General features: G+C 47.9%; 1 protein-coding gene across 1 annotated transcript in view; it reads right to left on the reverse strand.

Moving 5' to 3' along the window:
* Positions 1–18169, reverse strand: part of LOC119167796 (WD repeat and HMG-box DNA-binding protein 1) — a 465682-nt gene extending 447513 nt beyond the window's left edge. The window contains exons 1-2 of the mRNA XM_075883385.1: positions 17964–18169; positions 9675–9754 (exon numbers count right to left, since the gene is read on the reverse strand). Of these exons, the coding sequence (XP_075739500.1) occupies positions 9675–9754; positions 17964–18117 (234 nt within the window). The 5' untranslated portion in view covers positions 18118–18169. The remainder of the gene's footprint in view (positions 1–9674; positions 9755–17963) is intronic.
* Between the last annotated feature and the right edge of the window lie 375 nt (positions 18170–18544).

Here is an 18544-nt window from a genome sequence, read left to right on the forward strand (position 1 = left end):
AAAGTAAAAACAACATGAGCGCAATCGCATTCATCGTCTTCGTCGTCTACTTGATGCTCCCCCGTTGCCGATGTCGTGTAACATATAACCCCCCGCCACCGGTAGCGCCGTCTCAGTGCCTAGAGGAGAGTAGCATCATGCGGAGATGTATGGTTTCAGACGGGACACGTGGACGACATCAGTGGTGCGTGCGGACGCCGACGACTGACTGTCCAACGGAGCAATCTCATATGCGACCTCAGTAAGGCGGCGTAAAACTTTGTAAGGCCCCGAGTAGCGAGATAGGAGCTTCAAAGAGAGGCCAACATGGCGGCATGATGTCCAGAGGAGAACCAATGAGCCTAGAGAGTAGGAAACTACTCTTTGATGGCTATCGTAGCGGTCTTTCTGAGAGAGCTGCAATGAGCCTAGAGAGTAGGAAACTACTCTTTGATGGCTATCGTAGCGGTCTTTCTGAGAGAGCTGCGAGCCAAGAAGACGTTCCCGTGCGATTTGGTGGGCCACTTGAGCCCGAGCAGTGGCATCTCGGGCGTACTCTGTAACCACTTGCGTAGTCGATGGAAAAAGAGTCTCGAAGGGTAACGCTGGATGGCGGCCGAACAATAAATAGAAGGGGGAGAAGCTAGCGGTGTCATGGCGTGACGAAATGTACGCGAATGTCACATAAGAAAAAGTACTGTCACAATCAAGGTGATCTTTGGAAACGTACATGGGGAGCATTGTTGTCAAGGTTCGATTTAGGTTCTCGGTAAGACCATTTGTTAGCCAGTGGCAGGCCATAGTGAGCTTGTGACGCGTCGAACACGAGCGAAAGATGTCGTCTACTACTCTTGAAAGAAATGAGCGACCACAATCCGTCAGCAGCTGTCGAGGAGCGCCGTCGTGAAGAATTACGTCATGAAGCAAGAAGTCCACGACGTCAGTGGCACAGCTTGTCAGTAGCGCTTGTGTGATAGCGTATCTTGTGGCTTAGTCAGTGGCCACGGCTATGCACTTGTTTCCAGTGAAAGAAGCAGGAAATGGTCCAACGAGATCAAGACCGACACAGTAGAAGGAGACGGTGGGTATGTCTATCTGTTGGAGCGGACCAGCTGGTGACAAGCTGGAATGTATGGAACGCTGGCAGTGCTCACAAGCAGCAACGTATCGGCGCACAGAACGGTAAAGGCCTGACCAGAAGAATTTACGCTGCACGTGATCATACGTGCGCGCGACCCCGAGATGTCCAGTGATTGGAGCATCGTGAAGCTGCTCAAGAACAGCAGAACGGAGTGTCGCAGGAACTACGAGTAGTAGCTCTGGTCCCTCGGCGATGGTGTTGCGTCGATAAAGAATGCCATCGCGTAGAACGAACAAGCGTAGCGACGGGTCTATGTGATGCGAACGTAGACTCTGCATGATAGACTGCAAGTGAACATCGCTGAGCTGTTCCTTGCGTATGTCGGTGAAAATAGACATGGCGAAGACACAAGGGTCAGAATCATATGCTAAAAGGTTGGGTGGGTCCACGGGGTGACGGGATAGACAGTTGGCATCCTGGTGCATTAGGCCAGATTTGTATGCCACGTCAAAGCAGTATTCTTGAAGCTTTAAGGCCCAACGGCCAAGTCGTCCAGATGGATCTTTAAGGAACGACAGCCAGCACAAGGCACGGTGATTCGTAATTACCGAAAAGGTACGGCAAAACAAGTATGCTCCAAATTTTCCGACTGCCCAGACTAGTGCGAGGCACTCACACTCTGATGAAAAACTTGCTCTCGAAAGGGGAAAGGAGGCAACTGGCATAAGCGATGACACGATCTTGTCCTCGTTGCAGCAGCTGGGCGAAAACAACACCGATTCCATGACCACTGGCATCGGTACGAACATCAGTATGGGCTGATGGGTCGAAATGGGCCAAGATGGGTAGGGAATTAAATAATGTTGTAAGGGTGCTAAAGGCAGTCGCTTGGTCAATACCCCAATATAAAAGCATGTCCTTCTTCCGTAGTTCAGTAAGCAGTCGGGCAATGTCAGCAAAATTCTTCACAAAATGCCGAACGTAATAACAGAGGCTGATAAAACTACGTAAATCTTTTGTGGAACGTGGTATAAGAAAATTATTGACAAGTCTAATTTCGTCAGGATCAGGTTTCACGCCTCGACCACTGACAAGGTGGCCCAGCACAGTGATTTTCCGACAGCCAAAGCAACATTTGGAAGAATTGAGCTGAAGTCCTGCTGTCCGGAAAACCTCAAGAACAGCCAATCGACGGCTAAGGTGGCTTTCAAATGTAGGTGAAAATACGATGACATCATCGAGATAGCACAGGCATGTGGACCATTTGTATCCACGCAGGAGAGAGTCCATCATCCTTTCAAATATAGCTGGGGCATTACACAATCCAAAAGCCATAACCTTGAACTGGAAAAGTCCATCAGGTGTAATGAATGCGGTTTTCTCCCAATCTCGAATCGACAGAAATCTGCCAGCATCCTGATCATAAGTCGATAGATGAAAAGTAGGCAGACCCATGTAGGCAGTCGAGAGCATCGTCAATCCGCGGCAGTGGATACACGTCCTTACGTGTTACTTTGTTTAAATGACGGTAGTCTTCGCAGAAGTGCCAGCTGCCATCCCTCTTCTTGACTAGCACGACCGGCGATGTCCATGGAACACAGGAAGGTTCGGTGACGTCTTTTGTGAGCATTTCTTTAACTTCGTGCTGGATAACTTGTCGTTCAGCAATAGACACGCGATACGGACATCGTTGGATGAGGCTGGCGTCTCCAGTATTAATCCTATGAGTTACGAAGGATGTCTGATCCAAAGGGCGGTCATCAAAATCAAAGATGTCACGGTAGGATATCAGCAGGTGTCGGTTATCAGCTGTCTGTGCTGGAAGAAGGTCAGGGGCGATCATCTTGTCGATGGTGGCATCCGCTGCACTCTTGGACGAGGAAAATGGGGCAGATGACGAAGAAGATTCGGCAACGAACGCCGAAATGGCAGCATCTAGAGAAGAAACTTTTGCCAAAGTCATACCATCTGGGATAACTTGAGTGCACCAGCTGAAGTTTAGGATCCGAAGAGATGCTGTATTTCCCGTGACTATCAAAAGTGTGTGAGGAGCAGCGACCTTTTTGGCCAGCAGAACGTCAGCAATAGGTGTCAACATGTAGGCACCGTAGGAAACAGAAGGGACAGATCTCAGGTTCATATAGGTAACTGCTTGAGGTGCTAGGCAAACGTGATCTACAGAACACACACGTGGTTGAGCTGGTGTTGGGTCGCCATGGTAACACGGTAAATCAAGTTGAAGCACGCCGGTTCCACAATCAATAAGGGCAGAGTGTGCGCGTAAAAAGTCCATGCCGAGGATAAGCTCATGGCAACATTTCTCGAGCACAGCAAATAGCACTGTCGTGGAGCGATCGGCAACACTTATTCGTGCGGAGCACATTCCAAGCACGGGAAAAGTGTCACTGTCGGCGACCTGGATGAGCGGTACTATGGGTGGCGTTAAAACTTTCCTAAGGCGGCAACGAAATTCTGCATTCATAACTGATATGTGAGCCTCTGTGTCCACAAGTGCAACAACGGATGTGTCGTCTACTTCAACGTCAATAAGGTCGCGTCGAGTCGGCAGCATGGTCAGAGAATTTGGTGGACAAGTGGTCGATGCAGCATCATCTCCGGGAGCTGCATCATCTAGTTTTCCCACGGCAGGTGGTCATTCGGGGACGTTGGTCGGCGAAATTGGGGCGGCGAGACGATGGGCGATGGGAGAGCATTGAAGGGGACTGTTGAGCATGCGTAGATGGAGAACGACGACGATATGATGGCATAGAAGGAACGTCTTCACTGGTGGCCTGAGGCGATTCCGAGTAAGGTTGAAAGCATCCATGATCCCTCTCTGGGCGATGGGTGTACCCATAGGATGCTTCATGCCAATACCACCGAGTGTTACAATGGCGGGCCATATGTCCGATACAGCGGCAGTTCAAACAAATCGGACGATCGTCAGCAGTCCTCCACTCGGCTGGATTGCAAGGGTGCACCGGAAGGTTTGGCTTCGGACATACGAAACAGGGGGTCGACGACGGCTGATCGTGTATTGCACTCAGATGACACTCCAGCATGGGAAAGCTTTTGTCGCACAATGGCATGTGCCAGTGGCACCAACTGAGGGCTAGAGTCACAGGCATGGGAGCACGTGGACACACGAGACAGAGCTTCAAGTTCACGTCTGATGATCTTGGTCACATGCTCTGCAGTTAACGGCGTCTGTAGTACAGGCCCGTCTTAGCACGACCAGGTTGCTGCTGTGTTTCATAGACGAGTGAAATGGTGGGCAATACGTCGACTTTTTGCGGCCTCAAAACGCTGGCTTTCCTTGATGGTGGCGTCGATCGTGTTGCAGCCCTTGCATATGAAAAGGTTGAACCCATCATCAGCATGATGATGGATGGTAGCGCAGACAACGAACACGGACAAGAGAAGGCACATAGACACAACACAGCGCTTTACTCCCTGTTTCGTTCACAATTAGGATATTTGCATAACCTCACAGTTTTTCACCAACTTATTGCAGTACAGAACGCTGTATCTCGCTAAATGACATCGTTCTTTAAGGTTTCACGATGCTTGCATGCGCTTTAACGAGAATATCACAACATAGCAGTTTCGCACTTGTAACGGTACAACACGCAGTATTTGGCTTGTTCATGCCGTTTTGTGTGCTTTCACAACATTTCACCTATCGCAGTTTCGTACTCGCAATAAAACAACACTATCTCGTTAGATGACGTTGTTTTTGGTAGTTTCACGATGCTACCTAGCTTAAACTAACATAACTCAACCTAACATAACCTTCGCACTTCTATCGTTAGAAAACGTTTTACTCGCTACTTTACATTGCTTTCTACAACATTACGACGGTTTCAAGCGCTTTCACATTAGATATCACAGTTCCCAACTTGTAAAGGTGAAAAACACTGCATCTCACTAAGTGACATTGTTTAATGCGGTTTTACGACGGTTCATACCTTGACCTAACGTAACCTAACCTAACCTAACCCAACCTAACCTAACATAACCTAACCTAACCTAACCTAACCTAACCAAACCTAACCTAACGTAACCTAACCTAACCTAACCTAACCAAACCTAACCTAACGACGTTTGCAAGCGCTTTCACATTAGATATCGCAGTTCCCGACTTGTAATGGTGAAAAACACTGCATCTCACTAAGTGACATTGTTTAATGCGGTTTTACGACGGTTCATATCTTAACCTAACCTAACATTCGTACTTGTATTGAAAAACGCTCTATTACACTGTTTCGTTCACAATTACGATATTTGCATAACCTCACAGTTTTTCACCAACTTATTGCAGTACAGAACGCTGTATCTCGCTAAATGGCATTGTTCTTTAAGGTTTCACGATGCTTGCATGCGCTTTAACTAGAATATCACAATATAGCAGTTTCGCACTTGTAACGGTAGAACACGCAGTATTTGGCTTGTTCATGCCGTTTTGTGTGCTTTCACAACATTTCACCTATCGCAGTTTAATACTCGCTATAAAACAACACTATCTCGTTAGATGACGTCGTTTTTGGTAGTTTCACGACGCTACCTAGCTTAAACTAACCTAACCTAACCTAACCTTCACACTTCTATCGTTAGAAAACGTTTTACTCCCAACTTTACAATGTTTTCTACAAGATTACGACGGTTTCATGCGCTTTCACATTAGATATCGTAGTTCCCGGCTTGTAATGTTGAAAAACACTACATCTCACTAAATGACATTGTTTAATGCGGTTTTACGACGGTTGATATATCAACCTAACCTAACATTCGCACTTGTATCTAAAGACGCTCAATTACACTGTTTCGTTCACAATTACGATATTTGCTTGACCTCACCGTTTCTCACCAACCTATTACAGTACAGAACGCTGTATCTCGCTAAATGACATCGTTCTTTAAGGTTTCACGATACTTGCATGCGCTTTACCGAGAATATCACAATATAGCAGTTTCGCACTTGTAACGGTAGAACACGCAGTATTTGGCTTGTTCATGCCGTTTTGTGTGCTTTCACAACATTTCACCTATCGCAGTTTAATGCAATAAAACAACACTATCTCGTTAGATGACGTCGTTTTTGGTGGTTTCACGACGCTACGTAGCTTAAACTAACATAACTCAACCTAACATAACCTTCGCACTTCTATCGTTAGAAAACGTTTTACTCGCTACTTTACATTGCTTTCTACAACATTACGACGGTTTCAAGCGCTTTCACATTAGATATCGCAGTTCCCAACTTGTAAAGGTGAAAAACACTGCATCTCACTAAGTGACATTGTTTAATGCGGTTTTACGATGGTTCATACCTTGACCTAACGTAACCTAACCTAACCTAACCCAACCTAACCTAACATAACCTAACCTAACCTAACCTAACCTAACCTAACCAAACCTAACCTAACGTAACCTAACCTAACCTAACCTAACCTAACCTAACGACGGTTTCAAGCGCTTTCACATTAGATATCGCAGTTCCCAACTTGTAAAGTTGAAAAACACTGCATCTCACTAAGTGACATTGTTTAATGCGGTTTTACGACGGTTCATACCTTAACCTAACGTAACCTAACCTAACCTAACCCAACCTAACATACCCTAACCTAACCTAACCTAACCTAACGTAACCTAACCTAACCTAACCTAACCTCACCTAACGACGTTTGCAAGCGCTTTCACCTTAGATATCGCAGTTCCCGACTTGTAATGGTGAAAAACACTGCATCTCACTAAGTGACATTGTTTAATGCGGTTTTACGACGGTTCATATCTTAACCTAACCTAACATTCGTACTTGTATTGAAAAACGCTCTATTACACTGTTTCGTTCACAATTACGATATTTGCATAACCTCACAGTTTTTCACCAACTTATTGCAGTACAGAACGCTGTATCTCGCTAAATGACATTGTTCTTTAAGATGATGGATGGTAGCGCAGACAACGAACACGGACAAGAGAAGGCACATAGACACAACACAGCGCTGTGTTGTGTCTATGTGCCTTCTCTTGTCCGTGTTCGTTGTCTGCGCTACCATCCATCATCATGCAACCATACCAACAAGCCCAAATCGCCACCCTCATTGCCATCATCAGCAATTCTTTTCAATATGTGTGCTACTTTTTCAGTTGCTTCCATGTCATTTTCCGCCTTTCGGCAAAGGGCGATCACATCCTGTATGTAAGTCACATAGGACTCTGCTGACGTTTGCGCACGAGATGCCAACTTCTTCTTGGCGGCTGCCTTTCTACTCATAGACTTGCTGAAAAGAGCGCGCATCTTTTCCTTGCATGCATCCCAGCTTCCCATTTCATCTTCGTAGTTCTCGAACCACACTTTTGCTGTTCCTTTCCGAGTAGAGCAGGATGTTGGCCAACATAAGAGTTTGATCCCAGCGGTAATTCTTACTTGTATGTTCGTACAACGGCAACCATTCTTCGATATCGACATCATCAGTGGCACAGAATGTGCGAGAATCTTTTAGCTGCGAAAGGACAACAGTTGTTGTAGTCGCCTCAGCGGGAGTGGGTCCCTGGTTTGCCATGGTGGAAAAATCCGAACGTCGGCCTCTGCGGAGCACCCTTATATCGTGTTGTACCCCGCACCACCAGAAAATGTCATGGGGGGGGGGGGGGTGAGAGAATGATTGAAATAAATACATTTACAAAATATATAGAGAGAGTCGGAGGCAGCTACAGCCAAGATGGAGGTACAAAAGGAACAACAAGACGAGCGCAATCGCATTCATCGTCTACGTCGGCCACCTGACGCTCTCTCGTTGCCGATGTCGTGTAACAATATAAACATCTGAAACTCTTCTCCATAGGTATATACGTGCAACATTTGTACATATATTAACGTCATTTTACGACGTGTTACTCAATAAAAAAGTTTCAACACGGTCACCTTCTCTCCGCATGCTTCGCATAACGTCGATTCTCCGGTACTTGGCATCTGCCAAAATTTTTTTTTACCATCATCGTAGCAACGATGATGGCATGGCCAGACGCCAAAAGTACTTGTAGTACGCAAAGAAATGTGAAGCATATATATATATATATATATATATATATATATATATATATATATGTGGTGAGTGAGGCTGGCAGCAAAGCACAGCCGAGAGGGTCCATGTCGTTGCTATTGCAATAAAAAATAAAAATACTCTGGATCGACGTATACATATTCGTGAAACCACAAGAAAGAGAAGAAAAAATTCCGAAAAAGACTCCGCCGCGCGTAATCGAACGTGGGACCACTGCCTCGTGAATGCGAAGAGTTAACCACTGAGCCACCCAGGAGCACGTCCTTCAACAATCACACGGCAAGCTATTTATATCTACCACTTACCTCTGCTGATGAAACTCAAGGGAGATTTTCATGTTTACAACATTAGCAGCAAGATGGCGCAATGAGCCTGCTTTGCCACATCAAACTCGCTCGCTGGATTTCATGCCGACCGATTGTGCCACGGCGATCTCCGACAGCGCAGCTCTGGCTGACTGGGCTCGCTCTACACCATCTCCTTACGCCGACAAGAGCTCTTGCCAAGTGTGCCCCGTTTTCGGACTCCTGCGACCGCGTCCAGATATGCTATGTCCTGTTTAATTCCGTCGTTTTCCATCGTTCGCTATTCCTGCACCTCACTCTCTCTTTCCTCTCTCTCTCTATCTCTTTGCCTTTTCATCCTAACCTTTTAATCCCTCCTTTACCCCCACCCGTCCAGAGCTACTGTTGAGGTGTCCTCCCCTTAAAAGACAATTACGAAGGTCACTTTTTCTCTTCTTTTCATTTAAATCACCCGTACGTCGCCACATCAGACAGTGGCACGCACTTTATCCTCCCACGCACACTTTGCCCCGCTTAGAGAAAGGGGCAACATTCCCTCGCACACGCTTATCTCTCAGGGAGAGCAGTATGTCTTGGCTGACCTCGGGCTTTACCTGGAACGATTCTGTTGTAGTTACCGGGCGCAGAAGGTTTACTGCAATCCTTGCAAACTCCGTTTGCGAAAAGCGCACGCATTTCAGACACAGTGAAGCAAAAACTGAGACGCCTATTCACGTGCAGCTGTACCTGTGAGTACGTTTTGTGCGTTATTGGCGCGTGAGAAACGCAGGGCATGTTTCGATCTGCTTTCCATTCTGCATGTGACCTCACAATTTGTTGCTATCGCATTCATAGCTTCGCCTTAGCGGCAAAGCTGTGACTTTTTTCAGAGAAGAGGAGATTCTCTCACTGCAGCTCTTAAACGACTGCATATTGAAGGCTAATGATCGCAGAGCTAAAAGTGGCTTTATCATTTTATGGCCGCACGGTTCATGCCTAGGTGGTGTGGCCGTTTCGAGCATTCCCTCTAGTCCTAGCGCACTCTACATGCGGCTTCGTGTTTTGTGCCAATCATTGCAGACAAAACGTACTATTTGTATCAGAAACGCGCTGCTGCAAATAAAAAAGGCATATGTGAGTGAACAAAATCCTTGTAACAAAATGCAGTGTGCACAGTTTGCTATCGCGCTTGACGTTTAAACATCCTCCCTTCTATTCACCCTAGCTGATCTGTACTGAAGGTGAGGCTCTACTTTGACTTACCATGTAGTGCTCCCTTCCATGCCTAGGAGGCGAAACTCCGGGATGTATAGGCCTTTGATGCTGCTTCACCATGGCGGAACCTACACAACATATGATATTTTGAACATGCACGAACTTACATCACTGACTGAACAGAATTGATCTCTAATTATGCTACTTTGATTGAAATAAGACCATATAAAAAGGCAACAGAAGCGCGTTTTACACAGAAACACTAGTTACCCCAAGCCATCCGCATGTGGAATGACTTACCTAGCCTCTCATAGCAATCCCAGCACCTGTCGACATAAACATGAGACGCATTTTCGTACAAAGGCTTCATAAAATTGTTTTAACGTTAAGAGCCTCAACACACATTGTGTTAACAAGCATGTCAACGGCTTTTTGCCTTTCCCGTCATGTTCCGTGTGAAGTTCAAATGCAAAACATTGTCCCATGGTTGTGACGTTAACCAAGGAGTGTCCAGGATAAAACCAGTGGGCGGAAGTTCCCTATACATGCAAGTTCCCCATGCAAGTTCCCTATACTTGCTCTCGCATAGGAATGCGCTGCGGCACTGCTGCTTCCACCACAGGTTGCTCTGCCCCCTACGGCGTATCTTTCTGAAAATAATTCTCAAACTTTTTCTGAACTCTATCAACAGACATATTACTATCGTCCTTTTTTATTACGTGTTTCCTATTAAAAACAGAGACATGTACACAGTGTGACGAGTCAATCAGCAAAATCAGCTTTTTTTAACAACTGGAATATGCGCATATTTAGAAATGTTCCCAGAGCTTCCAAAATCATGCGAAAATAATCAACAATCACGAGCACGTCCCGCGGTATTTGACTCAGTCAAGTCCTTTATGACAGCGAGCATGTTCTCTTACAGCTCTTTAGCACGAAAGAAGACAAACTATCAGGAAAAGTTAGAAGCGTGAAGTCATGAGAAACTATTGAACAACGAATGCAATTATAAATATGTTTTGATGAATTAGAAGCCACAGTTATGACATCCAATCGAACATGAACCAACAAGCCAAACAACGCATACTTTTAAAGGATATGTTCTAGCTAGTTGACTATGTAGTTTTCGCCAAGGCTTTGCCTTAAAGCAAAAATGTTTGCTTTTCAAAACGACTCCAGCGACAATCCCTGTGTTATAAATGAAGGAGAAAGAAGGGGTGCAGGTACAAGCAACAGTCATGGGCGCTGGCTTGCTCGATTGTTCTGCTCCCTTTGATGTAGTCAGACGTGCGGGTACAAGTCTCCTCTTCATTTTCTACACTCTGTTCAACAAATTCTCATAACATTAGTAAGTCTGCTGCATATGTTTCATTGACAGTATTAGAAGCAAAGACCCACAAGTAAACAGAGAGAAGCCTATAATTTCTCCACACCATTTCAACTACACGGCAAAAGTAACGGATAAACAAAATCTGTAGCTGAGTAATATGCACTGAAGCATTTCATGAAACACTTTTTGTGAGTAGCAAAGACGCTTTCGTCATCAAACATTAGTCTAGCGACACTGCGCTCACGTCAGTCAAGTCATGCTGGCCGAGAGCTGGGTTTTCTTATGCACTCATGCAAAATCAAGACCTTCCTATATAACCAACCCAAATACTAGTGCTCATCTATTGTCACTAGGAAACCTCGAAATGCTGCACGGAAGTGAAAATCTGTGCAATCCAACATGTGATGTCGCTAAGCATGCCCTAAACACACGTCTTTTAAACACAAGTCTTTCAAACACAAGTCTTTCTGCACTTCGCCTGATTCAGTATCCACAAAATAAAAGATACACTCTAAGGCAAAAGTGTGCTAAAAGGGTGTGTGGTTTGTCCTTTTGGGGACCAATGGGACTGCCACAACCATTATTCCTTTTAAGGACTAACGGCACTGGGTCTAACAGTTAGTCCCCACAGGCAAGCTGAAGGGATTAACATTTAGTCCTCAAATTTACACCTTAGTGAGTAACCATTAGTCTCACAATTCATCTCAAAGGGCTAAAATTTATTCCTCACATTTGCACCTTATAGGGCCACTGTTAATCTCAATACTTACACCTTACCGAGAAACCGTTAGTCCTTACAATTGCACCTCGCCAGACGAACGGTTGACCCTCTCAAATACTCTAATCGGATGAACGTTTTATCCATTCGTCGCTTTCATCGCCGGTGGTTGAGCCCTCTTTGTCACTTTCTTCTTCCCAGATGAGGTCATCCTCCGTGCCATCTATATAGTTCGATATTGTTATGGGTAACTTATTTATTGAATTAAGTACGATGCATCGTGCTCGGCGAACAAGATGGCGACAGTTCATCAACAACCAGCCACCAACGTCGTCTTTCTCTTTCTTGCAGTCGGGCTGTGCCGGCTGTTGTGTATCATAACCTTCGGCGGTAGAAGCACCGTCTCGGTGCTTGAGCAACTCGGATGCGGTAGTCGAGCTATGTGCACGATGTCACTCGAAGGTGACGATGACGTTGAATCGGCTGGAGCGATCTCGTATGTAACGTCAGTCACCTGGCGAACGACGCGGTATGGTCCAGTGTAGCGTGACAGCGGTTTTTCAGAAACCCCTACACGCCTATTGGGGGACCAGAGGAGGACAAGGGAACCCGGTGAAAAGTGCACGTTTAGATGATGGGAATCCTAGAGCTGTCTTTGGTGCTCCTGTGAGGCCTGCAGGCGGCTGCGGGCGAGTTGGCGTGCGTGGTCGGCTCGCGCGATGGCTTCGCCGGAAACTCAGTGACCGAGGGCAGCAAGGTGTCAAATGGCAGGGCGGGTTCTCGGCCGTATAGAAGATAGAATGGTGAATAGCCGGCAGTGTCGTGACGTGACGAATTATATGCGAACGTCACAAATGGCAAATGAACGTCCCAATCCTGGAGGTCGGCCGCTACGTATTTAAAAAGCATGTCGGTTATGGTGCGGTTGAGGCGCTCCGTAAGACCGTTCGTTTGCAGATGGTACGAAGTGGAAAACTTGTGCTTGGCAGAGCAAGAGCGCAGGATTTCATCAACGACAGGTGATAGGAAGGTCCGGCCCCGGTCAGTGAGAAGTTGGCGTGGAGCTCCGTGTGCTAAAATAATGTCATATACCAGAAAGTCCGCCACATCGGTTGCGCAACTCGTCGGAAGTGCTCGTGTGATAGCGTACCGTGTCGCATAGTCAGTGGCGACAGCGATCCATTTGTTGCCTGAGCTGGAGATCGGGAATGGGCCAAGCAGGTCGAGGCCAACTCGAAAAAAAGGTTCGATGGGAATGTCGATTGGCTGAAGGAATCCAGCTGGTAGGGAAGATGGCTTTTTGCGGCGCTGGCAGGGTTCACAAGCGGCGACGTAGCGTCGAACAGAGCGGGCAAGACCAGGCCAAAAGAAACGACGACGTACACGGTCGTATGTGCGAGAGACGCCCAAGTGGCCCGCCAAAGGAGCGTCATGAAGTTGGCTGAGAATAGTCGCATGAAGATGTGCTGGTATGACGGGGAGCAAGTCATGGCCATATGGATCGAGGTTACGGCGATACAGGATGCCGTCTTTTACCAGGAACATTTGTAGAGATGCGTCGCGAGGCCTTGACTCAAGTTTGCCAATGATGGTTCGCAGGGAAGCATCCAGGCGTTGTTCGTGCCCAAGGTTGAGTAGCTGCGTCACAGACAGAAGGTCTGGAAAGGTGTCAGTATGGGCAGCCTCTTCCACAGGGTAGCGTGATAAACAATCCACATCTTGATGTGATCACCCTTTTTTGTATGATACGGGGATCGTGTATTCTTGTAATCGTAGGGACCAACGAGCGAGGCGTCCTGTGGGATCCTTGAGTGAGGCCAGCCAGCAGAGCGCGTGGTGGTCAGTGACTACCTGGAATGGACGCCCGTGTAAGTATGGGCGAAACTTGGAGACTGCCCACACAAGAGCGAGACACTCACGCTCCGTGATTGAATAGTTGCGCTCGGCTGTAGATAGCAGTCGGCTTGCATATGCTATAACACGGTCATTTCCGCGTTGGTATTGCAATAGCATTGCCCCGATGCCATGCCCACTAGCGTCAGTTCGAACCTCAGTTGAAGCTAATGGATCGAAATGAGCTAAAATCGGCGGTGTTGTAAGGAGCGTCGTGAGCTGGGAAAAAGATGAGGCTTGATCAGCGCCCCAGCAAAACGGGGTGTCCTTCTTCAGGAGGTTTGTGAGTGGGCGTGCAATGACGGCGAAGTCCTTAACAAACCGTCGAAAGTAGGAGCACAAGCCCACAAAACTGCGAACGTCCTTTGTTGACTTCGGAACAGGAAAGTCCGTGACGGCGCGAATTTTCTCTGGATCCGGGCGGACTCCTGCGGCATCGACAATGTGGCCAAGTACGATTATTTGACGACGAGCAAAGTGGCATTTCGATGAGTTCAGTTGAAGTCCGGCTCGACGAAAAACTTCAAGAATCGCTGATAAACGCTTCAGATGGGAGCCGAATGTGGGCGAGAAAACGATAACGTCGTCTAAATAACATAAGCAAGTTGACAATTGAAACCCTTGGACCAATGAGTCCATCATTCTTTTGAATGTGGCCGGCGCATTACAGAGACCAAAGTGCATAACTTTGAAGTGATAAAGCCCGTCAGGAGTGACGAATGCGGTCTTCTCACGGTCCATCTCGTCCACAGCGATCTGCCAATAGCCAGATCGAAGGTCGATAGTGGAAAAATACGTAGCACCGTAAAGGCAGTCTAAGGCATCGTCGATTCTAGGCAACGGGTAAACATCTTTCTTTGTAATTTTGTTGAGATGTCTATAATCTACACAAAAGCACCATGTTCCATCCTTCTTTCTGATCAGGACGACAGGAGAAGCCCAGGGGCTACAAGAGGGCTCGATTATGTCTTTTGCAAGCATTTTTCGACTTCCTGTTGTATGAGTGTGCGCTCGGACGCGGAAACACGGCATGGACGTCGGTGAATGGGACTCGCGTCACCAGTATTGAAGCGATGAGCAACAACACTCGTTCGGCTTAAAGCTGTGCTGGTGAAGTCGAAAATGTCACTATAGGACTTCAGGACTTGACGAAGGACTTCTGCTTGATCACGAGCGAGGTCTGATGGTACCATGTGGTCAACGTCGACGCCCGATAAACGTGATAGAGTTCGTTCATGGTCTGAGGTGCAGCAATCATCCACTCTGAAGGGTTCAACCGTATGGTCTTGTAGAGCAGTAATTTCGGCCAGGGAAATACCTTGTGGAAGAATTTGGGCAGTGAGGGCAAAATTGACAATAAGAAGACATGTACGGTTTTCAACGATTGTCAAAATGGTGTGCGGAACAGCGACGCCATGCGTAAGCATCACGGCATGAATTGGGGCCACCATGTAATCGCCGTCAGGTACAGGTGGTGTAGAGAAGAGGTCGATATGTGTGACACAGTTAGGTGGAAGGCGTGCGAAATCAATGCAGCAAAGGCGACTTTGGGGTGGGTTGGTCAGATCAGAAAGTAGAGGCATTTCAAGGTCAAGACAGCCAGCTGAACAATCTATAAGAGCCGAGTGAGCGGTTAGAAAATCCATGCCTAGAATTACTTCATGGAGACAATTTTCTATAGCGGTGAAAAGAACAGTGGTGCTTCTGTCGGCGATAGTCACACGGGCAGAGCACATGCCAATAATCGCGGCAGTTCCCCCGTCAGCGACTCGTACGGCTCGGTTCAAGGCGGGTGTGATAACTTTCTTTAGGCGGCGACGAAGAGCAGCACTGATTATGGACACATGCGCGCCAGTATCGATCAACACGCACACAGGTACATTGTCTAAAGTAACGTTCAACCAATTCCGGGTGGTCGGTAATGTTACACGAGGATTTCTTGCAGAGGTCGTCGTCAATGCAGCTGCACCTCCAGAAGCTGCACTGTCTAGTTTTCCGGTCGGGGGTGCTGCAAATAGGACGGAGAGGCAGGACGGCGTTGTGGGGGCGAACGAGATTTACGGCGAGCAGGGGATGGTGAGCGGGCATCGTCAGAGGTGCGGCAGAATCAGAGGATGTGGTCGGCACAGGGGAATCAAAATCAAATATCGATGACGACTGGTGGACAGAAGTGGCTTGGGTAGGAGGGCCATAGTGTGCCGGCGGAGCCCAGTGATTGCGGCAGTGGCGAGCAATATGACCGACACGTCGGCAGTTGAAGCATATGGGCTTGTCGTCCAGTGTACGCCATTCGGACAAATCGCGCTGTCGAGAGTATTTGGAACCAAATCGAGGAGCGGAGGGACGACGATAAAAAAACTCGGCAGAGTAGACTGGTTGAATGGAGTGTAGGCCGATGTTCGATAATTCTTGACGAACGACGGCTTGTATCAGTGAGATTGTGGTCGGTGAAGGATCAGGCTTTGGAAATGGAGTAGCTACTGGTTGGGCTGCCTCGACCTCGCGACGAATGATGCGGGTGAGGTTGTCACATCAGGGAACTGGGCGGACGGCGTCATCACAAGAGGAAGTAGCAGCTGTGTTCAGCAGGCGCGCGATTCCGTGGGTGACGCGGCGGGCTTTAGCCTGTTCTAGACGGCGGCATTCTGTCAGGATCGTATCGATGCTCGTGACATTATTAAAAACCAGCAAGTTGAAGGCATCCTCAGGAATCCCTTTGAGGACGTGATTTTTTTCTTCTTCTGACATGCGCTGTTCGACCTTGCTACAAAGCGCTAAGACGTCAAGAATGTATGAGACGTACGATTCAGTAGACGTCTGGGCGCGAGTGGCGAGAGTGGCGAGTGGTCTGGGCAAGTGTCGAGAGTCTGGGCGCGAGTGGCAGCGAGCTGACGACCAGATGAATCGCCGAAAAAATCACGGATCTTCGATTTGAAAAAATCCCAGCTTGTGATTTCGGCTTCGTTGGTTTCAAACCATGTCCGCGGCGTGCGGTCGAGGTAGAACACAACATTGGCGAGCATGAACGTGGGATCCCAGCGGTGGGTAGCACTGACTCGCTCGTACCAGTGCAGCCAGGAGTCAACGTCGATGGTACTGTCAGCGGAGAAAGTTCCAGGATCCCACAGGGGTGGCAGGGTGACGTAGGTTGTCGACTCGGATCCAGAGATCGGTGGGGATGAGGCACTGGCAGTTAAAGTAGCCGAAGAGTCCCCGGTGTTGAGACCACTACGCGTCTCCATCGAGGTACGGGAGTCGTCCACCTCCACCAATAATGTTAGGGGTAACTTATTTAATAAATTAAATACGATGCACCGTGCTCGGCAAACAAGATGGCGACAGTTCATCAACAACCAGCCACCAACGTCATCTTTCTCTTTTTTGCAGCCAGGCTGTGCCGGATGTTGTGTATCAATATACATCACTTTTTAAATGTGCGAACTATCATGTCGTGCGGCAGCCCGTACCAAGCGGCGGACACCCACTCAGCAATCTTCGCGGCACTAGGTCTCTTTATCCTACCCGTAGGTGTCAAAGCCCAATCTTCTCGCATCCATTCTCCGTACAGCTGCCGCATTCTATTCTTAAACGGTTTGTTCAGACAGACGTCTAATGGCTGCAGCACGGATGCCATACCTCCGGGAATTACAGAGCTGCGTCTGAGTTTCCCGCATCAGCTTTCTCACTTCGGGCGTCAGGTGACCGCGAAATGAGTCGAGAACTAGGATGGAGGCGGGGTGAAGGAGCGCACCTGGCCGTAGGCACCACACAGTCTTGACCCAGTCAAGCATAAGCGGAGTGTCCATCCAACCTTTTTCTTGGCAGCGAACAACCACATCTCTGGGGAACAGCTCCTTCGGGATGATTTCGCGCCGGAAAATCATGTATGGCGGCAATTAGCGCCCATCCGCCAAGCAGGCAAGCATCACGGTTAACCGCGTCTTCTCGTTGCCCGTTGTCCTTATGCGAACTTAGAGGGCACCTGTTTCGCTGACAGTCCTTGACATAGGCATGTCCTAGAAAACGGGAGTCTAATCCGCGTTGCTAATGTGCCCCAACAGCATTTGCGACGAGCGGCGCAGGTCGAGCACATAGCGCTGAAACTCCACTAGCTTCGCTTCGCAATCTGCTGGTAGCTTCTGCCTTATTGACATTGTTCGCCGGAGGGAAAATCCATTTCTTCGCATGAACTTTTATGCCCATCCACGTGAAGCCTTAAAGTTCTCCCGCGGGATCCCCATCTCTCGAGCTACGTCTCGGGCTTTTCACTGAATCAGCTCAACGTTGACCCCCAATAGGCGATATCGCTGCTCAATCATGAACTCCCCCACTTTTTTTTCGAGTTCTGTGTGACGGCCACAACGAGGTCCACGGAAGCCTTTTCGGCCGGGCTTACTCTTGAGGAGCGCTTCACGCTGGAGCCTCCAGCCACGGATAGTAGATTCCGCCACATCTAGCCGTCGAGCCGCGGCTGAGTTCCCGATTTCCTCAGCCATCAGTATTGCACTTCTCTTAAAGCGGGCATCGTACTGAACTCGTCGCGCTGCCATTTGCTCGAGCCGAAGTCGCGGAAGCACAAAGGAAATGAACCGCCTGCAAAACACGTCGTGAACAATAGGATTGAATTGGATTCGATGTTGCCAGCGTGCACATGTTGCCAGCACAAGGTTGAAAGATCGCTAGGTTTGTCGTAGCCATTTTAAGGAACCAGTAGGGCGGCACCCCAAGGCACGATTTGAGGTGCTTCGATTTAACGCGGACCCCCAAATCACTTCAGAGAGATTTTGAAAAAAACTCGCATAACATTCGAGTAAATACGGTATTTAATATAGTGACTCAAACAGACAAAGGATGAATACGAATGCGTATGAGAAATACGTGCAAAGAGAAAGAAAAACATACGTGAGATATGACATGCTAACAATTTCACCGTGATGTCACACATCGTCAGACTCATTTCGATCCCCGTAGCGCAAC

The sequence above is a fragment of the Rhipicephalus microplus genome, unplaced genomic scaffold, assembly GCF_043290135.1.
Source record: "Rhipicephalus microplus isolate Deutch F79 unplaced genomic scaffold, USDA_Rmic scaffold_16, whole genome shotgun sequence".
Lineage (NCBI taxonomy): Eukaryota > Metazoa > Arthropoda > Arachnida > Ixodida > Ixodidae > Rhipicephalus > Rhipicephalus microplus.